The 21,727-nt window shown below is 35.9% G+C and overlaps 4 protein-coding genes and 1 pseudogene across 6 annotated transcripts; 4 read left to right on the top strand and 1 right to left on the bottom strand.

The window, feature by feature from the left end:
• The first annotated feature begins 3,323 nt into the window (after positions 1-3,323).
• Positions 3,324-3,886, top strand: LOC111378937 (annotated as a pseudogene).
• A 584-nt stretch (positions 3,887-4,470) lies between these two features.
• Positions 4,471-11,783, bottom strand: LOC111378943 (tRNA (adenine(58)-N(1))-methyltransferase non-catalytic subunit trm6). 2 transcript variants are annotated; one of them, XM_023002240.1, is made up of 13 exons: positions 11,513-11,783; positions 11,298-11,425; positions 10,390-10,492; positions 9,592-9,673; positions 9,451-9,521; positions 8,208-8,249; positions 7,497-7,621; positions 6,793-6,889; positions 6,572-6,674; positions 6,318-6,493; positions 5,942-6,047; positions 5,108-5,194; positions 4,471-4,765 (listed from the first exon to the last, which is right to left on the bottom strand). In XM_023002240.1, the coding sequence occupies exons 1-13, from the start codon at positions 11,662-11,664 to the stop codon at positions 4,661-4,663; spliced, it is 1,377 nt and encodes a 458-aa protein (XP_022858008.1). In that variant the 5' UTR covers positions 11,665-11,783; the 3' UTR covers positions 4,471-4,660. The 2 variants fall into 2 exon arrangements, with proteins under 2 accessions (XP_022858008.1, XP_022858009.1); XM_023002241.1 differs by having other exon boundaries at positions 6,793-6,886.
• Positions 11,784-13,155: 1,372 nt separating this feature from the next.
• On the top strand, positions 13,156-16,014 carry LOC111378941. Of its 2 annotated transcripts, none has more exons than XM_023002237.1 (3): positions 13,156-13,828; positions 14,258-14,364; positions 15,235-16,014. In XM_023002237.1, exons 1-3 carry the CDS (start codon positions 13,359-13,361, stop codon positions 15,870-15,872), a joined length of 1,215 nt encoding a protein of 404 aa, XP_022858005.1. In that variant the 5' UTR covers positions 13,156-13,358; the 3' UTR covers positions 15,873-16,014. The 2 variants fall into 2 exon arrangements, with proteins under 2 accessions (XP_022858005.1, XP_022858006.1); XM_023002238.1 differs by having other exon boundaries at positions 13,157-13,828; positions 14,258-14,358.
• A 525-nt stretch (positions 16,015-16,539) lies between these two features.
• Positions 16,540-18,374, top strand: LOC111378936 (alkylated DNA repair protein alkB homolog 8-like). Its single transcript, XM_023002228.1, has 3 exons — positions 16,540-16,690; positions 17,227-18,297; positions 18,363-18,374. The coding sequence occupies exons 1-3, from the start codon at positions 16,583-16,585 to the stop codon at positions 18,372-18,374; spliced, it is 1,191 nt and encodes a 396-aa protein (XP_022857996.1). The 5' UTR covers positions 16,540-16,582.
• Positions 18,375-18,391: 17 nt separating this feature from the next.
• Positions 18,392-21,045, top strand: LOC111378942. Its single transcript, XM_023002239.1, has 3 exons — positions 18,392-18,861; positions 19,291-19,391; positions 20,266-21,045. The coding sequence occupies exons 1-3, from the start codon at positions 18,392-18,394 to the stop codon at positions 20,901-20,903; spliced, it is 1,209 nt and encodes a 402-aa protein (XP_022858007.1). The 3' UTR covers positions 20,904-21,045.
• Positions 21,046-21,727: the final 682 nt, after the last annotated feature.

Genomic DNA, 21,727 nt, shown 5'->3' with positions numbered 1-21,727 from the left:
TTTCTCCTGACAATGAGAGGAGTGTCATCATCATCATCTTCCAAAATGGGAGATGCTGAGGTTGGCCGTTTGTGGATTGAGACACTTTTAGCTGCAGTAGGCTTGTCAGGAAGAGAAGTAGATGGACGAACAGACTATTTAGCATGAACGGAAGAGGAGGGACTCCTAATGGACACAGGGGTGACCAAAACAGGAGAAGTGGAAGAAATGTCTGGCTGATCCAGTGAATGGAAAGCGCGATTGACATCAGTTGCAAACAATCTGCGCTGCATTGATGGCCAGAGTTGTTCAAAAAGAGGATGGATGGCATGGCAAGGATTGAAGAGGGCTAATGAAAAATTGCGAACATTTATAGCTTCTGCCTCTGCCTTATTAATGGTGTGGAAGCGATCTATCAAATTTCTAGAATAACAAGGGGGAACAGGCCAAGTTTGACCAAAACCAAGTTGACGAGCAAAAAATTGAGGAGCATATATTTCAACCCCAACTTTAGCATTGGTTCCAGTCAAAATATCATCGAACAAATCCCTCCCGGTCAAAAACTGAACCCAAACGAGTAGAGAGGTGCTCGCGCTGTCCAGAGTGGATGGGGGTTACACATAATCTGGAGTTAAAAAGGAAGAAAGATGAAAGAAAGAAGGAATTGAATTCAAAGTATAAAAGAATGAAAAAATATCCCTTCTGGACATATTTACAGGGCTCAGTGGCCAATAGCTAGCCCATAGCAGCTAACGGAAGAAAAGGAAAAGGATAGAGCACCAAGTGAGGAAAAATAGGCTCTCAACCACATTTGAGTGAACCAAAGAGGCCCACTGCCAGCGGGAGATGCACCATTCTTCAATTGGAATTGGAGAGAAGCCATGCCTCTATAGAGAGCGGCCAAAAAGAAAGAACACAAATTCAGGGGCCTGCCACGCGCCAATTCGTGTACTATAGGTAAATAGCTCATAGAAGACTTCATGCTTGGTACACACAAAATATATTTACAAAGCCAAATCTAAATAAAGGCCACACACTCAGCATGGGAAGGCTCAGCGCTCGAGTGATTATAACAGTTTTGCAGGCTTGAATAGGACTCGGTAAGTTTTCTGTCAAATTTTGGGGCGACACCAGAAATCAAAATACCAGGAAAAATGGTATCGCCCAAAGGTGGCAAATTTACTAAGGCCCCAACATCCCTTAAAGTAATGGACATGGGACCAAGAGGGAAAACAAAAGTATTATACTCAGAGGACCAAAAACTTAATGCAATAGAGAAAAGCGCTGAATCAAAAATAGGGGGTTGAAGAGAGATTTCTAACAAATCGAAAATCCTAACACTATCAAAAATTGCCTTGGTAGGACCATGGTCTACAAGGCAAGCATGCCATCTACGAAAAACGACATCAGATTTAGATCAAGTACGAATACCTCTTTCGCAAAGCGGCTTCAGTGGCAAAGAGTTTAGAAACGGAGGGCCTTGGGTACAAGGGAACAGCTGGCCCACCGCCACTTGTTCGACGGCCTCGGCGTTGTTGAATGAAGGACCTAGGTAGAACTCATTGAGTTCTGCATTGGCTGGTGCGAGGAAGTTCGGAGTTATATATGGCCGAGTGAGGAGTTTCTGGAAGTCTTCGAAACTGAAAGAGTCACTAGATTGAGATTGTGAAGCAGCCATTAGGAACGAAATAAAGCTTTGTTGAAGTTTGATTGAGAAATGTAGCAGAGAAGCAAGAAGATGAACAGTAATATTGCGAGAGAGAAGCGCGAAGCAATGATGCGTGATTTAGTAGTGCGATGAAATGACGTGTATTTGGGGATTATAAGGGTTTGCAACGTCGTACCTTTTCAATCTATGGAAGTAAATAATGATTGAAATTCTTAGGAATTTCAAATGTTGCTGGGAAACACAAAGTGAATATGACAAAAATTAATAATTGATATTAATTCTACTATATTGGGGGGTAATTGTTGACATGCAAAAAGTGCAGCCCAATTCAAATAGCCCAAAGAATGAAGTCCAACTGGGCAATTCAGGATAAATGCTCAAATAGGGTTATTAATGAATGCATTGGAAGCCCACGAACGCGGTAACACCATTGCCCAAACTTACAAGACGCTCAGGATCTGAGCAAATGAAGTACCTCGCAGTCGTCCAGAGTTATGACCCTGTTCTCGCCCAAACCTTTAAATCGCCCAGGATCTTAGCAAACACGAGATGTTATGGTTATCCAAAAGTGCAATTATCGAAGTAGTTATTGGGTAATCTTATCACGTTCCACAATTCAAGGATATTCAGTTGAAGACAGTTGAACGACAAAGAGTAATGGTAGCACTTAGAGACGGTAGTTCCACGATAAATTGGCCACCATGAAGAAAATGGGCAGTTATAAAGCAATTAAGCGATTTCTAAATGGTTGATCAAAAAGAGAGCATCAAATGAATATAAAAGGAAGAAAAGACATAGAGCAGAAAAAAGTCGAATCAAATACTCTCAAACAGAGAATATGTAATTTCAATTTCTTATTTTAGATTTAAAACATATCTTTTCAGTACTCGTGTGCTTGCGCCCCTTGGAGACATTTCTGTTTAAATTTCAATTGTAAAGTCATTGTCAATAAAACATCCCATTTTGAGACTTTATCTCAAGAGGTTTGTCCCTTACACAATCGTCTGATTCCTTTTTAATTGTTAGCGACTACCTGCGCGAAACAGATGTACTTGGTTCCCCCGTGTTTCATTCTCTTTCTTCACCCCTACTCGCTCTTAACTCTGTCAATGTATTTACGGTTTGCCGTTGCATACGGCAGCGCAGATTGTTCATACACCGGAAAATCTTGATACTGGGGTCATTTCCTATTTTATTACATTACCATCATTATTGCTTAGGTGATGATTAATTTCTCACCGATGCTTCACTTTTATGATTTTTTTTTTTTCCTTTACTCGCTAAAAATGTTATAATTTTTAATTTTCAAATGTAGAATTCTAATATGTGCATGTATTTGTGTAGATAATTAATTAACTTAATTTTGTATTTAGTTTGTTTTATTTAAAGAAAATGCATTGGTGGCTTTTCATGCTTTCGTATTGTGTTTATTTTTACTGGTTGAGATTAACAATACTGCACTGCACTTGTATGCTAATACCAATTCTACCTTCGATTTTCCATTTTTTTTTTTCGAGTGACGTCCTGCTTTCTCCTCCTTCGAACAATTATAATGTATTTCTGGATGATTGTTGGAATGTAACTGGCGATGCTATGCTTGCAAGCTCAAATTTTATCAATCAAGTACATATCCTGACCTAGCGATTGATGTATTTGTCTGTTTCATGGAGTCAAGATGATTGGGTGTTTAATAACAAGAGGACTTGTGTATGTGCTACCTTCAGTTTTGGCTGATAAAAAGTTCTGGTCCTATTAATTCAATTGCAAGATTCATATATTCTGCATTTGGTGTTGCAGATTGGTTTTGGGTTATGACTATCCTGCTTTCGAATGCTTTAAAACTGTGGAAATGAACAAGCCTGACATCGGCTTCTTGGATTTTGGTGCCAGTATTGGTATTTACATATTTGCATATGTGCCTTTAAAAGCTTTAGTTGCAAGTACAAGTAGTAAGCAGTAAGATCTTGAATTTTCAGGATCCTGGTTGCTGGGTTGACAGTTTGTGAGAAGATTGGCGACATGTTTATTGGGTGGTAAATATTTCGAAGCAGATGAGAACAAAATACTTCAAGTTTTATTCAAGCTTGACTTATGCATAAAGTTTTTGTTTTGTTTATTTGCCTGTGAAGGGTTCCGATGAACAGTGAAGCTAAGTTGGCCTTCTTTATATACTTGTGGTACCCTAAAACAAAGGTCCGTGAACTTCTTTATGAATCAGTTCTGGTTCTAGATATGTGATTGTTGACTCATTGAAACTTGCGTCGATTACCAAGTTGTGATGTTGAGTAGCTCCTTTTCATGTGTTAATCGTGACCCTTTGGTGGGTCGATCAATTACATTAGGTAATAGATGAAGGATCTATCTTAATCGTAAGTGCATTTACCATTCGATTCCGTTATCAGATCTACACAGTCTAGTGGATTGAATAGAGTTTGATCCTGCTTTCTGGTCCATGCAAGTCGACAAGATTTTACTTTCTGGTCTCTCTTTCAACCTCATATTGGGACCTTTGGGAATAACAATGTATGAGGTACTATTATCTTATGCAAAATATATTTATTTGGTAGCTTAAGTGAATACATCGAATAAGATCAAACTAGATGTGATAAAATTTTGTCAACTAATTTATTAGTTACTGATATTCTATTAAGACATATTGAGACGGTCTATAATTGTCCACGGGAATCTATTTCACACTTCGTCTTCTCTTACTAATAGGTATCACAACTATGGAAATCCTCGGGTTGGTGGGGTTCGATTAAGCACCTCACAAGTGATGATATGGGCGAAGTTATTCTTGCTATTTCTTTAGCCAATCTACATTCTTATAAATAATAAATTCATTATTTTTATAATTAACGTCCCAGAAATAAGTTTACACAATTAAAAAAGTTCAGATAGTACCTTCTAAAAATTGTGAACAAATTTTTTTCTAATAAATTATGCACTCGTTACAAAGGGATGCTTAGGATACCATCTGGTCAAAACTCGGTGACCCAAGACTGGAAAAAATTACATCGTTTGGGTCTGATCACCGCCGCTTATCCGAGTGCCACTCAGTATATAGCCCCCGGTTGCACTCATCTGCATGTGCGGATGAGTTCTTGATGGAAGAACCTGAGTGTTTTCCAGAAATATTAGTAACTTCTGAAGGAAACTTGATTCAACAAGAAAAATTCAAAAAAAAATTACATCAGTATATGACTTTAATTTTTTAATGGGCATAGTATGAACTGAATCAGAAATAGTTTTAGTTATGAAGTTTGACATCCCCCATTGAAATCTGGGAGGGGTCAAAGGAGTTTGTATAAATAAAGCCCACTCCCTCTTGACAAAAAACCCAAAACTAGCTTTTCAGTTAACCACTCAATTGCAATGACACACAAAAAAAGCGCTGGGTCACTGCATGTCTGTTCAATAAGACTTTCAAAAGTTGGACAGATTGAAGACTAGACTAACCTGATATTCACGTAGCCAAGGCTCAGAAATTTGCAAGCCTATGGCCAATTTCTCAGCCTGTAGAGTGTTCATGCATGTAGCTAGAGGCTGCAAAAAAATAGAGTTAGATCAATCCTGTTGCATGTATTTTCTAAGTCTCAAGCCCCCCAATCCTCCGCACCCCATACAAAAATCATACATGCGCCATGACAAAAACCAGCATATGAGAATCAGTAACCAATTAAATACTACCTTTTCAGTTCCTCGCTGATGATCAAAAAGAACTTAATCAGGAAATAGATTTTTAATTATGTTCATCAAAGAAATAAGACAACCCAAAAGATCATGTTCAAAGTTTCCATCAAATAAATAATTACATAACACCAGGCTTTAGTATTAGCAAAAAGAAATTAGCAGAGAGAAGCTTGGGGAGCACAACCTATTTCATTGTTAACAAAGAACTGATCATAAAGATAATATATTTTTGAAACAGGCGACTGGCAACTCTTAACCAAAGAGACATCTCTTTTCAGTTCTATCCACTCAAGAGCTTATATGATTAGCGCACTAATACAACTACCCCATCCCATTTTTTATCCAGTAGTATCTGTTGCCTACCAAAAATATGGGAGGGAGAAACAATCCTCATCCAGAAATCACATTCAAACAAGCATGCATAGGGTACAAGACATAAAAAAAATATATTTCTAATCATTTGATTAGAAGAATCTTCTATACTTACATTTTATTTTAAGAAATTTCTGGAGCAGTGTAAATGACAGCTAAAGAGCACAATAGCACATATATCTCAGTTGAAAGGACATGTGCAATTTACAAACTTACTAAAGAAAATACCTGAAGATACTGATGGTAAATAGCAAATGATGCAGAATAGGATAGAAGTGGAAGGACTTCTTTTACAATACCCCATGGATCAAGGTTTGGAGCAGCGATTATCAAACTGAAAGGGGGAAGAAACTAGAAGTCAGAACCTTAAGACTATAAAGCCCCTGTTTGAGCCCCATTATTTCAAATCTCATTTTTCTTCCAACTTATTTTTGACCACAAATTATCCCAATAAAATAATTTACACGTAAACCCAAACCTTTTTTCTACTTTTTGATCACAAGTTCTCCAAAAAATCATCATTACAAAATCTATTTTTCCAACATAACGGGGCCCAAACAAAGGCTTAGTGTCCCAAGAAAATGATTTGCAAACTGCAGTCAACCTGGAAAATCCATTTTCCTTCCATAACTTAATGGCCTCGACTGGTGCTTTCCGACCAGCCTTTGTACCTTTGTCAACCTTTGTAGAAGCAGCAACATCAGTCATGATTTCCATATTCCCATCTTCATTTTCTTCCATGCTGTCAGCATTTTGAGCTGAAGGAGATAAGATTTGTTCCTGTACATCAAAAAAATCATCACGGCATACTTAATAGAGAGAGAGAGTAATAAAATAGAATGCTAAACCGCTGTGCACATTTTGTTGGCTTCTAATAGTACTGGCATCTTCAAGTTGATCATTTGGTGGTGAAGTTCCATTTTCATAGGAATGCAGTTCAGCTACTGAAGAGTGCACAATCCTAGACTCAGGGAAGATCGAATGTCATAATTTTCAATAGAAACTTAAACCAAAATAGCATCACATGACACAGAAATAAAACAAATGGAGTTGATTTTCCAGGCTACAAGAAAATGTACCTTTGGCTTATGTCATTATTGAAATTGAACATCTGTACAATATTAATTGGATATAGTGTGACTCCACGATATGTATTGCACACATAACCAGTACCTACTAGTACAGAACATGACAAGGACACAAGTGTTTCAGAAAATTAACAGTATATTAGAAACTTTCAACATATATCTTAATAAAAAAAACCTTAGAATACATTGCTTGTCTCATTTGTGTTCACAGCAGGCATTAAACTTTTAATTAGCCCTTGTTTGGACTCCTTTTTAATGAGGTTTTAGGTAAAAGTGTATTTTGGAATAGTGATCTTTTTTGAGAAAGTGTGATTAAAAAAGTAGGATAAATTTTGGATTTACGTGTAATATTATTTTATTGAAAAATATGTGGTTGAAAAGAAGAAAGAGAAAAATGCATTAAAATTTTAATGGAGCCCAAACATTAATAACATATATGTTAATTTGATCATCCAAATAAGTTCCTCCAAATATTCCAGTTGGTGGCAACAACTGAAGTAAATGGTTAAACTGGAACTCAAAAGTCACAGAATCAACAATATGCTGCTTACATAAGCAGTTCAGAGATTTATGGTCCATATATGAAATTTTACATATTTGTCTTTGAGATGGTCACTGGTTTCTTCACACAGCTGTTAAAGTTCAACTGAGATTTTCAAGGATCAAATTTTCTATGAATGAAAGAAATCAAATACCTCCCAAACGTTCTGCCACAGCACCAGTAACGATACCATCGAGCATATCAACTAGAAGTACATCTGAGTATGCACTAACATTAGCCAAAGAAAGCAGAAGGGATAATGTGTCCACCCGCAAAAACCTGGCAATTAAGCAAATTAAAAGTTAGACCTTTTAATTGACAAGGCCAATCACGTCCTTTTGCACGTCATAATTAGTGATTACAGTAATGTGATAAAGGTTTTCCCAAGAAAAGTTGAATGAATCCTAAAGTAATGTTTGAATAAATAATTGTTAACATAACTCTTCCTTATGAATGACGGAGAGTTTCATAATTCTCATGGGGATGCAAGTGTCATATTTGTGAGGCAACATTAAAATGCATGACTCTGTTATAATTTATTTGAATTAGGACAGAGAGAGAAGAAATGACTATTTAGTCATGATCGAAGATTGATTAATGGAATGCCTGCTTAAAATAAAAAGGCCTCACGTAAGCTGCAAGAACAAGGCGTTTCGGAGTACTAGATTTTAGCATGAAAATTTAGTCATAACATGATAGGTTTTCAAATTTGGTTACAAGTTACCAGTTTCTCACTCCGTCACCCCTGGAAATAAAATAAAAAGAATGAAAAGCTGCCACTTATATATTGCTGAAAACAGAAAATGAAATTTTATCAACACTCGTCTGTGAAACGGTTGAAGTTAACAAGTGATGTAATACTTACCCAATTCTCTCAGCATGCTTTTTGTAGTATGCCTCACATATGCTGAAAGGAAAAGGATGCAGTATATTACCAGTGGGAATCATAAAAAAAAAACATCAGATATGAAAGTACTTCCAAAATAGCTAGGAGCTGACCATTCATAAACCTTCACTCAGAGTAATTAAAATAACTCAACTTGAAAAAGAGTTGCCTCATCATCACATGTAATATTTTAGCTGATTTAATCACTTTATAGATCCAAGTGAAGTGTTTGAACAACTAGCAAAACTGATTAATTAAAAAAAAAAAATTTATCGCAAAAGATGATTTAAAACGTCCAAATTTAGAAACCACCCCCCCAGAAAAAAGGAAAAAAAAAAAAAAAAAAAGACTTCATCAGAGAGGTGAGTCCTACATCTTCTGTTCACATCTGTAAATAAAAAAATGACTTTTTTTTTTTTCCCCCAGATGATTAATAAACTTTGTCGTTACAAGTATAACTAGTTCTTAATGATTCTTTGATTTCCTTCACAGCTTGATCATTCGAAGATTGGAATACTTTGCACAATCCAAACCAAATCATGCTTTAGTTAAGATATAAAAGGATGAAAAGAATTTTAAAGCTCAAATATCCTAAAACCTCAGGTTGCACAGCATGTCAATATCCTCAGAACATCATTTTAAATTAAGCTCTTTACTTTACTTATCAGGTCAATCACATTCTTTTAGACAAAGAAGACTAGGTGATAGACTCCGCACGCAAGCTCCAAACGTGTACAATCTGAAAGTAACCACTTCATGAGAACATTAAAAAACAATTACCACTTCAGATAATCTTAAAGGATTTTGACATGAGCCATAAAGCAGAGTACAGCTACATATAGATGCTTGTTTAAATTGCATGATGCAGAAAATGAAGAGTCATAGAACTCGTTAATCTCGTATTCTGGCCATACACATTTATAGCAGAGTCAGCAGCCAATAACATTAACTCATTAAGAGTAGAAACCAACAAGGATGAATGAGAAAATCCTGAATACTGATTGAAGCTCGGTCTGGCTTTCAATATTAGGTATTAAAAAATGGACAACAAATATTTATGCACATTAACATGTAAACATTTGCCAAAAGCTCAAATGAATTAAAGAAATTTCATTAGTATTATAATATAATAGTTCCTTATGACATTATAATTTCATTATTGTTATTAAAAACACGATGCCTAACCAAACTTGCCACAAGGACAAAGGATTTTAGAGCTGACCTTCGTGCAAAAGGACGTCTTAGAAGTACTCTTGGCGCATATTTCTTCTGCTTTTTAAGAAGATATTTTTCCTGCAGAAAGATTTATAATCAGATAAATTTTCCAACATAAATTCACAGTTTATATATAAGCCATAAGCACCTGAGAAAAGGCTGTTTTCTTCTCAAATGTTGCACTATTTGCAATGAGTGCTTTAACTATTTCATCCCCAGATGCTCCTTTTCTGCATCAAACCCCATCAAATGCAATAAGGATAGATACGATTGGTATGAGCAGTACTTTGGAAGAATATTGATTGACAAGCAAATGCAATAGAGTAAAAAATTGCAAACAAAACTTTCCCTCAACAAAGAAGAGGTTAAAGTATAACCTAAGAAGCATTGGCACGGATATGATGACACGTGATTTTCAAAAAACTAGGAGACCTACATGTCAAAATATGTCAAATTCTTGACAATTGTAAATCTGTATATATTGTCTATAATTATTGTTATATTTTAATGTCTTATTAAAATAAATATCTTTTAGTTCCGACTTTTTTATTGGTGAAATCTTTTGAATCAGTTGAGTAGTTTTGTAACATATTAGTTAATCATGTCTTGAAGTGTTCAAGGAGAGTCAATATCCATGACAAGACATGTTGATGCTCACATGAGGATGCATACCTAACATTTGGTAAAATTTATAAATTATATATAAATGGTCAAACTTCATTTTCCACCACACATCCAATGGATCCACAAGTACTATCTACTTATCCATCCCTCATGTCTATCTATTCATAAATTAAACTGTTCATAAATCCTTCCCAAATGGAGGCATAATAGTTGTACTACAGAAATTTGCAGGCCGTCTAAAGAAAAATAATTCTATGAGTCAAAACAATGTAGGAGTCGCAAAATTGATTTAACTCTTAACATATATATAAAAAACTCTGACCTTCGCATCTCGTCTATATCTTCACCAGTGAGACTCTGGGCGCTGTTGTTATCAACCAACATTCGGTTATCTCTGGACTCCTCCGTGATTTGAAGACTATTACCTAATAGCGATGATTCAGCAAATTTATCAGCATTGATTTTTATTTTTATTTTTTATTTTTTTGCTTAAAAGAAGTAGGAGAACATCTATGAGTGATGTCTTAGAATGGATCTACAAAATGTCAAACAGCACTACTAGAGTATATACACTCGTTCCACAAGGAAAAAAAGAAACACTCTTCCACAATCTCTTAACTGCTCAGTTTCTTTTGGCGTTTCACGTGTACTTCAGTCTAATTGCTCTCCCCTGCTTTTCATTTTGTCACGTGCTTTGTCATTGTCATTGAAGAAAATCTTCCCTTGCTCTCAGAACTTAAACATTTTAGCTCACACATTTTACTACTGCTTAAAGTGTCCAAATAAAAGTAATATCATCAATAAATAAACAAAAAAAGCATTAAACAAACACACAGATTGCTGGGAAATACAAAGAAATCTTCCACTCAAGTAATCAAGCAGCTCATTAAGACTTAAATTATCATCAACAAAGTTAACGATTAATGACTTCATAACACAAATATTTTGTCCCCTCTGATATCAGTTAAATACTAGATCATCTCGAGTTGGAGAGTAGAATATTTACCGCAGTCTTCAGATTAATGCTTGATCACTGTATGTAGATACATATTACCACAAACTCGTATATACTACAAATAACTTAAAAGATGTACAATGGAAACGAAATCAATTTATTGAAGCAGTAAAATCACGAAACAACATACAGCAGAACAAGTAGACAGTAAAAAAAATAAAAATAAAATAGCAAAAAAATTGTTGTTTCCGGCAAAACTGAGCAGAAAGGTAAACCTTTAGTAGATTGCAAAACACGGGATAAAACTGGCCCTTCTTTACCGTCCTCCACTTGAAAGGAAGACCCAAAAGGACACCCAATCAAAGGCTGCAGTGAGCAATTCTTGTTTCCAATTTTTATTTTCCTGAAAATTCCCAAAACAAGTACTTTTTTTCAAATATGTATCACGTATATGAGTATGTCCTGCATGCGAATGAGAATAATGGCTTACGAGCCAGCAGTGAGACGAGCAAAAAGCACTCGATCGCCGTCATTGATGTCAAGCAAGACGCTGCAGCCCTCCCAGGTGATTCTACGGTTTTGATCTTTACAGGAAATTCCTCCAGATTTGCTTATCGACATATCTGATATTAAAGAATCCATCTTTATTGAGGAGAATATGATCAATTACTGAAAGGTCCTAAAATAATTGGATTGAATTTGTTTGCATGAAGGGTTTAGGGACAAACGTAAACCCTAAGTAGATTTTAATTTCCTTTTATTTTCAATCTGACATTGCCCGAATTGGACATAATATAAATTGGGTTGGGATAGGTTTGGGCTTCATAACAAAGGCACAAGCTAGTTTTACTGCTTGGGCTTTAGCCCTCTAGGCTGCCATATATCAATTTTGGGAAAATTTCATAAATGAGAAATTAAATATGGTAGATTTCAAAATTAAAAAAATAAGTTTCAAAATTCAAAAATCAAATTTTTATTAAAAATTATTTATGATTTAATTATTTTATTAATTTAATATATTTAGGTCACAATTTTTTGTCACAATTATGAAATTACTTAGTCACAAATTAATTTTTAATCACAACTTATCAAATTATTGGGCGTAACTTATTTCTCGATCACAGATCAAAAATTTTATAGGTCATAGAGTATTTTTCAATCATGAATCCAAAAATTTTACAAGTCACAGATTATTCATCATTCACATATTCAAAACATTTATTGGTCACAATTCATTTATTCATTTCAAGTTATTGAATTAATTGATCACGATTAATTTTTCATCCACAAATTAATCAATTGCGACTCACGGTCACAATTTTCAAGTCACATATGCAATTGCGAGTCACAGTCACAATTTTCAGGACACGGATTGCCATTTTAATGGTCACAATCAACCCAATTAATTTGTGACCATCACCAAACAAACACTGCCACCCATCGCTGTCGTCGGCACCACCACTACGATACCAATAACACCAATCTGTAACACCAACAACACCATAGCCTTAACCACCACACCCTACCCCACCACCACGACACCAATAACACTTATCCGAGCATAACATTCTAAATAATCAATCTTTTAAGCAAAGGGGCCTTCACGAGACAAAGGACATTGATAGCTTCCTCATCTTCCCACTTTTATTCAGGGAAAAAGAAAGGAGAAAGAAAAAAGAGCAACTCCAAGTGAGCAAATAGTGACGCATGTTACTTGTATAAACACCAAACTTTGCAGTCTTAATACTTCACGTGTATGGTTTAATCATTCCAATCAAATTTTGGGCCCAAAGCACTCAAGTAGTCTTGACCACTTGATGAATTCCCATTTTGACCCAGTCATCGTACCATAGTCAATAAAAATGATGCAAGTTGAGATTTTCCATAGGTTAGAAAATTTTTGAGTCGAATCGATGATGGTCAAAAAAAATTATACAAGTTGAGATTTTCCATAAATTAGACGGTTTTCGGGTCCGATCCGAATTTTACAACACTGCTTCAAATTCTTAAGTACATTCAAGAATACTTTTTATTTATTCTTATAACATTAACATTATTCTATATAAAAAATCATGTACAATTGCTCAATAAGACAAACGTATCATGGGGTTAATACAAATTACACAAAACATTGGAATTAGAAAATAAACTTTATTACAGTGAAGATCCACTTCTCCAACCCACCCCCACGCACATATAATCTACATTTCTTGGATCCCTCTCCATTAAAGAAATTCCTGTCAAATTTCAAGAGCATCTTTCTGTGTACACGACTTTCATGACAAAGAGAATTTTCAACTGAACCTCTCTTCCATTTTCTATCTCTTCTACATTTCATGGCAGTCCTCAGTTTCCCACCCGAGCAGGCGGCGGCGGTGGCCAAGAAACAACTGTCCAAGCGGAAGAAAAAGCACCAGAAGAATAACCAGACGTCATCTTCTTCATGGAACCAAATCAAGAACTTGCTCAGTTGCAAACAAATCCAAGATTCAAAAATTCACGATCCTTCAAAGAATAACACTGCAACTTTTTTGAGCTCTTCCTGCAGTTCTATTTGTCCATTTGGAGATATTGTTCATGGCAACACAAGGGTCGTTCACAGAGCGGATAACTCCCCGGGGCAAGAAACGATGCTTTTGAGCAAGAAAAGTAGTAATTGGTCATCTTCTTCTTCAAGGTCAATTTCTAGTTCAGTGAGATCAAGTGGTGGCGGTGGTACAACATATATAGCAGGATCATCCAGAGGCATGCAATTCAGGAAGCTTTCTGGGTGTTATGAGTGTCACTCGATTGTTGATCCTAACAGGTACCCAACGGCCTAGTTAAAAAGTTAGAGATGATGAACTTACTTAAGCCGAGACAATATTTTCATAAAAATTAAAGACGTGTACAATTTTTATAAATCAGTAGGCTATAATACTTCATCATTGTCAACCTATTATAACTCTTTTCTTTATATTATCGACAATATTATGACCAAACCTTTGCTGTTCGTGATTTAATTAATAATGTTTGAAATCTTGCTAAATAAAATGTTGCCCTAAAAGAAAAACAAATTGTGATAAGCCCTGTTCGGGGAGGTTAAAATAAGATTTTTAGTAAATTTTGATAAAAATTAATAAAATGCGCGATCGAGAAGTTGTGTATAATGTGAAATATGTAGTTAAAATTAATTATTAACTTTGATCTAAATTAAAATTTTAATTTTAATTCCAATCAATATTTTGTTTTGCAGGTATCCATTGCCAAGAACAACTATATGTGCTTGCTCCGAATGTGGAGATGCGTTCCCAAAAATTGAAAGCTTGGAACATCATCAAGCCATTAGGCACGCAGGTACATGTTAGTATTTATTTTTGCTGTCCTTTTTTCGTGTATAGCCCAAAGTCTTCTATGATTATATAAATTATTATAAAGTAGCTAAAAAATAGGACAAGGCCAATGTTTTTTTTGACTTTTTGTGCCACTTATTTTGTCATTCTAGCTGTGGCAGGACACTTATGTTTATTGTATGGGCAAAGCTACATGTACAAGCCCTGTACAGGACACACACACATGAAGAGTGGGTGGGGTGATACTTTTTTACAATATTTTAATCACATGGTGCCCATCTCATGTGAGTGTTCTGTAAAAATTCTGTAAACAATACCCCTGTACATATGACATTTTCCTCATTGTATTTTTTGTCCTAATTTGAAGGGGTTACATCTGCTATGTCTAGATCAATAATGCATTATTTTGTGTCCCATCAAATTATATAAACTGGGAATTGTAGCTATCATTTGTTTGGTCCATGTTCATGTTCTACATTTCAGCGTCACGTAGCTAATATATGCAGAGAATCTCACTATCGATCCTTGATGTATTGCTTTGGTATTAAGTTTGGTCCCCAACATATTGCCTCAGTTGCAATTTTGTCTTCCTTCAAATACGATCTCATCTATGTCAAACTAACTAAAAATCCAAATGTCAATCATTAATGCATTTGTCTAGAGTTCTAAAGTGGGTTTAATAGTACATATTCTATCTACATAAATATTGCCTAACCGAAGAATTAACCTAGATGTGTTTCAAATTCGTAAATTTATGTTGATTATTGAAACACAAATAAATAATTGCAAAATTAGTATACCTTTCGTTGGTAAGAGTAGCATTTTCCTACTGTTAACTTAGTATTTCTTGCATTTATATTTTTCATTTGGTTCTTTGTAGTTTCTGAAATTGGCGAAGAAGATTCAAGCCACAACATAGTGGAGATTATCTTCACATCAAGTTGGCTCAAGAAGGACAACTCAGTTTGCAACATTGAGCGAATATTAAAAGTACACAACACTCAACGCACAATCCAACGATTTGAGGACAGTAGAGATGCAGTTAAAATACGTGCAAATAGCAATACCAAGAAAAACCCCCGGTGTGCAGCGGATGGAAATGAGTTGTTAAGGTTTTACTGCACAACACTTATATGTTCGCTTGGCACTCGTGGGTCAACTAGGTTGTGCGGGTCCTTCCCAGGTTGCGGAGTGTGCACTATCATCCGACATGGCTTTCAAGGAAACAAGGTGAGTGGTGTTCACACAACTGCTAGTAGTGGGAGGGCCCACGATTGCCTTGGAAGTGGGGATGTGCGAAGGGCAATGCTTGTGTGTCGTGTTATAGCTGGAAGAGTCAAGCAAGTGGTGAATAATGCAACATTTGAAGAAGATAGAATTGGCATGTCACCTATTCGTTCTTATGATTCCGTAGCTGGATGTGCTGGAATTTACTCAAATATCGAGGAATTATATGTTTTTAATCCAAGGGCCATTCTACCTTGCTTTGTAGTTATTTATAAAGCAATTGAATCTTAGGCAAAAAGTGGATATACACCTTTTCCCTGGGGTTTTTGTTTAACCCTAAAGTGGCTGGTATCAAATCAAGTGACTAATTCGGGGTTGGCCAAACTAAAAGCTGAATTATTCAGTCTTGTATATGCACTTGATGCTTTTTGTATGGTTGTCTACTCGTAAAAATATTTAGCTCCTGATTGGAGTGGATTAAAATTAAAATTTTTAATAAATTTTGATTAAAGTTGATAAAATATATGATTGATAAGTGATGGGTTTAATGAGATGTGTAGTTAAAATTAATTATTAACTCTAATTTTGATAAAAATCTAGAATTTAATACCATCAAACAGAGGCTTAATTTGTTGTTACTGAAAGACAAATTTACCAAGTTCCCCCTTCTAATCCTTCGTGATCAAAATATATAATTTATACAAATTTCCAATCGAAATTGAAGTAAATTACTATTACTTGTATAATAAAATTTGAGAATTGTGGCTGTTGCTGAACTTTACGTCGATCCAACATTTTCGAAAGGACAGAAAAAATTATTGATGGTGGGTCTTCTTCTATTGAAAATGTTAAAGAAGAAAAAGTTGGGAGGTGACATTTGTACAATAAATAAATCATAACTCCGTGTTTCCATGAGTAATAAGCATTGCGGCAAATGGATCTAGTAGTGGGCTTAAAGCCCAGTGGCCCTCTTTACGAGCGTTCGCAGATCAAAAAGCCCAATGGACCAATATAGAAAGCCCACCGGAAAGTCGCACTCCTATAAGGCTATAACCTATTGCTCCTTAACAGCCGTTGCAGCTCCGTTCGCTGAAAAGTCTCCGGCACAGGTAACTCAATTACTCGAATATTTGGTTCTGATTTGAATAATATCTTATTTTCTTGATTTAAATTTTCCCTCAATAATTTGATGTGATTAAGCTGTATTGTAGTTAGGCTTAGTGTTGTGACATGAACATTAGTTTTTGATTATGCACATAATATGTATGAAAAAATGCACTAAAGAACTTCTTTTGCCTTCCCCCCTCTCTTTCGTGGAAATAAGTTGGGAGCTATTATATATACCTGTGAACAATCTGTATGTGTTCCTTGATAGGGAATTGGCTCTCTGATCTGAATTAGCAGATAATCTGCAGTTCTGCATCCATTTCTCTTTTATGGGTTCTTGTTCTCCTCAAGATAAAGGCATCTATTGGTACTTTCTTTTATTGATTATTAATTAGAAGAGATTATCTTAAACCAAAGCAGGCACTTTTTTGTTTCAATTTAGTTGTGTTTCGTGCTTTTTTGCTGCATGTCATATTTTTCTAGTCGTTCTTTTGTGTATTGGCTGATTTGAATTTTTTTCTTGGTATTCCTACTATAGAATCTTGCCAGTTATTATGTTATGATCCTTGATGCTGTGAGAGCTAGAACATTTTGCATTGAAGGAGTCTTGGCTTGCTCGACTGTCATATTTACCTCCGTCCGTCATCATACGAGAAGATTGTATGGTATGAAAGGAATAGGGGTAGATAATTCCTCTGGTTTGTGTTCCCCTGTTTCTGATGCAGATTTGCATGTTTTACCATCTATATCCATGAGGTCTGAACAAAAATGTCTATCCTCAGAAGTTCACTCGACCCCAGAAATTGAGAAGAAGTATGTTCATCGCGTTTATGATGCAATTGCTCCCCATTTTAATTCTACTAGGTTTGCAAAGTGGCCCAAAGTGCAAATGTTCTTAAACTCTTTGCCTCGAGGATCGCTCGTCTTAGATGCAGGATGCGGAAATGGGAAATACTTAGGCTTGAATTCCGATTGCTATTTCATTGGCTGTGATATTAGTCCTCCGCTTGTCAAAATATGTGCAGATAAAGGGCATGAAATTCTAGTTGCTGATGCTGTAAATCTTCCTTACCGCACTGGTTACAGCGATGCTGCAATTTCCATTGCTGTGTTACATCACCTGAGCACAGAAAGCAGGAGGAGGAAAGCAGTAGATGAATTGATTCGTGTTGTTAAAACAGGTGGCCTTGTCCTAATTACAGTTTGGGCTAGGGAACAAGAAGATAGATTATTGATTAACAAATGGACTCCGCTTACTCAAAAGTATTTAGAGGAGTGGATAGGTCCTGGTAGCCCTCGAGTTCGCAATGCATCATCTACATTCGCTCTAGAAAGCATCCCTGAAATTGCAGAAAATGGTCCTGGGGAGCAGTCAAACAATTTTCCTGCCCAATCTTCAGATGTTGTGTCACATAAAATTGTGCAATCGAACTCTGGAGATGGAGATCAGTCATTGGCTTCTAAAACTGAAGAGGACTGTGCATCCCAGCAGGAATATTTCGTTCCTTGGCACTTGCCTTATCATCGAGCTGAAGTGAGTGGAGCTTCTATCAGTGCTTTAGCTAATGGTCTGGCAAGGAAAGATGATAAGAAGGGGGCAATGGTTTATGTTGGGAATTTACTTAAACATGCACAGCGGAATTTAACAAATTTCAATTCCCATTCAGGATTCAGCTTTGTATTTAAATAAAAACTGTGATTTCATGGCAGTCCTCAGTTTCCCACCCGAGCAGGCGGCGGCGGTGGCCAAGAAACAACTGTCCAAGCGGAAGAAAAAGCACCAGAAGAATAACCAGACGTCATCTTCTTCATGGAACCAAATCAAGAACTTGCTCAGTTGCAAACAAATCCAAGATTCAAAAATTCACGATCCTTCAAAGAATAACACTGCAACTTTTTTGAGCTCTTCCTGCAGTTCTATTTGTCCATTTGGAGATATTGTTCATGGCAACACAAGGGTCGTTCACAGAGCGGATAACTCCCCGGGGCAAGAAACGATGCTTTTGAGCAAGAAAAGTAGTAATTGGTCATCTTCTTCTTCAAGGTCAATTTCTAGTTCAGTGAGATCAAGTGGTGGCGGTGGTACAACATATATAGCAGGATCATCCAGAGGCATGCAATTCAGGAAGCTTTCTGGGTGTTATGAGTGTCACTCGATTGTTGATCCTAACAGGTACCCAACGGCCTAGTTAAAAAGTTAGAGATGATGAACTTACTTAAGCCGAGACAATATTTTCATAAAAATTAAAGACGTGTACAATTTTTATAAATCAGTAGGCTATAATACTTCATCATTGTCAACCTATTATAACTCTTTTCTTTATATTATCGACAATATTATGACCAAACCTTTGCTGTTCGTGATTTAATTAATAATGTTTGAAATCTTGCTAAATAAAATGTTGCCCTAAAAGAAAAACAAATTGTGATAAGCCCTGTTCGGGGAGGTTAAAATAAGATTTTTAGTAAATTTTGATAAAAATTAATAAAATGCGCGATCGAGAAGTTGTGTATAATGTGAAATATGTAGTTAAAATTAATTATTAACTTTGATCTAAATTAAAATTTTAATTTTAATTCCAATCAATATTTTGTTTTGCAGGTATCCATTGCCAAGAACAACTATATGTGCTTGCTCCGAATGTGGAGATGTGTTCCCAAAAATTGAAAGCTTGGAACATCATCAAGCCATTAGGCACGCAGGTACATGTTAGTATTTATTTTTGCTGTCCTTTTTTCGTGTATAGCCCAAAGTCTTCTATGATTATATAAATTATTATAAAGTAGCTAAAAAATAGGACAAGGCCAATGTTTTTTTTGACTTTTTGTGCCACTTATTTTGTCATTCTAGCTGTGGCAGGACACTTATGTTTATTGTATGGGCAAAGCTACATGTACAAGCCCTGTACAGGACACACACATGAAGAGTGCGTGGGGTGATACTTTTTTACAATATTTTAATCACATGGTGCTCATTTCATGTGAGTGTTCTGTAAAAATTCTGTAAACAATACCCCTGTACATATGACATTTTCCTCATTGTATTTTTTGTCCTAATTTGAAGGGGTTACATCTGCTATGTCTAGATCAATAATGCATTATTTTGTGTCCCATCAAATTATATAAACTGGGAATTGTAGCTATCATTTGTTTGGTCCATGTTCATGTTCTACATTTCAGCGTCACGTAGCTAATATATGCAGAGAATCTCACTATCGATCCTTGATGTATTGCTTTGGTATTAAGTTTGGTCCCCAACATATTGCCTCAGTTGCAATTTTGTCTTCCTTCAAATACGATCTCATCTATGTCAAACTAACTAAAAATCCAAATGTCAATCATTAATGCATTTGTCTAGAGTTCTAAAGTGGGTTTAATAGTACATATTCTATCTACATAAATATTGCCTAACCGAAGAATTAACCTAGATGTGTTTCAAATTCGTAAATTTATGTTGATTATTGAAACACAAATAAATAATTGCAAAATTAGTATACCTTTCGTCGGTAAGAGTAGCATTTTCCTACTGTTAACTTAGTATTTCTTGCATTTATATTTTTCATTTGGTTCTTTGTAGTTTCTGAAATCGGCGAAGAAGATTCAAGCCGCAACATAGTGGAGATTATCTTCACATCAAGTTGGCTCAAGAAGGATAACTCAGTTTGCAACATTGAGCGAGTATTAAAAGTACACAACACTCAACGCACAATCCAACGGTTTGAGGACAGTAGAGACGCAGTTAAAATACGTGCAAATAGCAATACCAAGAAAAACCCCCGGTGTGCAGCGGATGGAAATGAGTTGTTAAGGTTTTACTGCACAACACTTATATGTTCGCTTGGCACTCGTGGGTCAACTAGGTTGTGCGGGTCCTTCCCAGGTTGCGGAGTGTGCACTATCATCCGACATGGCTTTCAAGGAAACAAGGTGAGTGGTGTTCACACAACTGCTAGTAGTGGGAGGGCCCACGATTGCCTTGGAAGTGGGGATGTGCGAAGGGCAATGCTTGTGTGTCGTGTTATAGCTGGAAGAGTCAAGCAAGTGGTGAATAATGCAACATTTGAAGAAGATAGAATTGGCATGTCACCTATTCGTTCTTATGATTCCGTAGCTGGATGTGCTGGAATTTACTCAAATATCGAGGAATTATATGTTTTTAATCCAAGGGCCATTCTACCTTGCTTTGTAGTTATTTATAAAGCAATTGAATCTTAGGCAAAAAGTGGATATACACCTTTTCCCTGGGGTTTTTGTTTAACCCTAAAGTGGCTGGTATCGAATCAAGTGACTAATTCGGGGTTGGCCAAACTAAAAGCTGAATTATTCAGTCTTGTATATGCACTTGATGCTTTTTGTATGGTTGTCTACTCGTAAAAATATTTAGCTCCTGATTGGAGTGGATTAAAATTAAAATTTTTAACAAATTTTGATTAAAGTTGATAAAATATATGATTGATAAGTGATGGGTTTAATGAGATGTGTAGTTAAAATTAATTATTAACTCTAATTTTGATAAAAATCTAGAATTTAATACCATCAAACAGAGGCTTAATTTGTTGTTACTGAAAGACAAATTTACCAAGTTCCCCCTTCTAATCCTTCGTGATCAAAATATATAATTTATACAAATTTCCAATCGAAATTGAAGTAAATTACTATTACTTGTATAATAAAATTTGAGAATTGTGGCTGTTGCTGAACTTTACGTCGATCCAACATTTTCGAAAGGACAGAAAAAATTATTGATGGTGGGTCTTCTTCTATTGAAAATGTTAAAGAAGAAAAAGTTGGGAGGTGACATTTGTACAATAAATAAATCATAACTCCGTGTTTCCATGAGTAATAAGCATTGCGGCAAATGGATCTAGTAGTGGGCTTAAAGCCCAGTGGCCTTCTTTACGGGCGTTCGCAGATCAAAAAGCCCAATGGACCAATATAGAAAGCCCACCGGAAAGCCGCACTCCTATAAGGCTATAACCTATTGCTCCTTAACAGCCGTTGCAGCTCCGTTCGCTGAAAAGTCTCCGGCACAGGTAACT

The sequence above is a fragment of the Olea europaea genome, unplaced genomic scaffold (assembly GCF_002742605.1).
Source record: "Olea europaea var. sylvestris unplaced genomic scaffold, O_europaea_v1 scaffold1904, whole genome shotgun sequence".
In the NCBI taxonomy this organism is placed as follows: domain Eukaryota; kingdom Viridiplantae; phylum Streptophyta; class Magnoliopsida; order Lamiales; family Oleaceae; genus Olea; species Olea europaea.
This window is presented reverse-complemented; position numbering and strand designations above follow the sequence as displayed.

What these genes read in the sequence shown, in the direction of transcription:
- LOC111378943 (XM_023002240.1), bottom strand. Translation starts at nt 11,664, where the DNA reads ATGGATTCTTTAATATCAGATATGTCGATAAGCAAATCTGGAGGAATT. An exon ending in AAGGAAAATGGATTTTCCAG is followed by an intron (nt 6,048 to 6,317) that starts GTTGACTGCAGT and finishes TCCCCCTTTCAG; the next exon opens with TTTGATAATCGCTGCTCCAA. An exon ending in TTTACCATCAGTATCTTCAG is followed by an intron (nt 5,195 to 5,941) that starts GTATTTTCTTTA and finishes ATTTTTTTGCAG; the next exon opens with CCTCTAGCTACATGCATGAA.
- LOC111378941 (XM_023002237.1), top strand. Translation starts at nt 13,359, where the DNA reads ATGGCAGTCCTCAGTTTCCCACCCGAGCAGGCGGCGGCGGTGGCCAAG. An exon ending in TCGATTGTTGATCCTAACAG is followed by an intron (nt 13,829 to 14,257) that starts GTACCCAACGGC and finishes TTTGTTTTGCAG; the next exon opens with GTATCCATTGCCAAGAACAA. An exon ending in CATTAGGCACGCAGGTACAT is followed by an intron (nt 14,365 to 15,234) that starts GTTAGTATTTAT and finishes GGTTCTTTGTAG; the next exon opens with TTTCTGAAATTGGCGAAGAA.
- LOC111378936 (XM_023002228.1), top strand. Translation starts at nt 16,583, where the DNA reads ATGGACCAATATAGAAAGCCCACCGGAAAGTCGCACTCCTATAAGGCT. An exon ending in CTGAAAAGTCTCCGGCACAG is followed by an intron (nt 16,691 to 17,226) that starts GTAACTCAATTA and finishes TTCCTACTATAG; the next exon opens with AATCTTGCCAGTTATTATGT.
- LOC111378942 (XM_023002239.1), top strand. Translation starts at nt 18,392, where the DNA reads ATGGCAGTCCTCAGTTTCCCACCCGAGCAGGCGGCGGCGGTGGCCAAG. An exon ending in TCGATTGTTGATCCTAACAG is followed by an intron (nt 18,862 to 19,290) that starts GTACCCAACGGC and finishes TTTGTTTTGCAG; the next exon opens with GTATCCATTGCCAAGAACAA. An exon ending in TCAAGCCATTAGGCACGCAG is followed by an intron (nt 19,392 to 20,265) that starts GTACATGTTAGT and finishes GGTTCTTTGTAG; the next exon opens with TTTCTGAAATCGGCGAAGAA.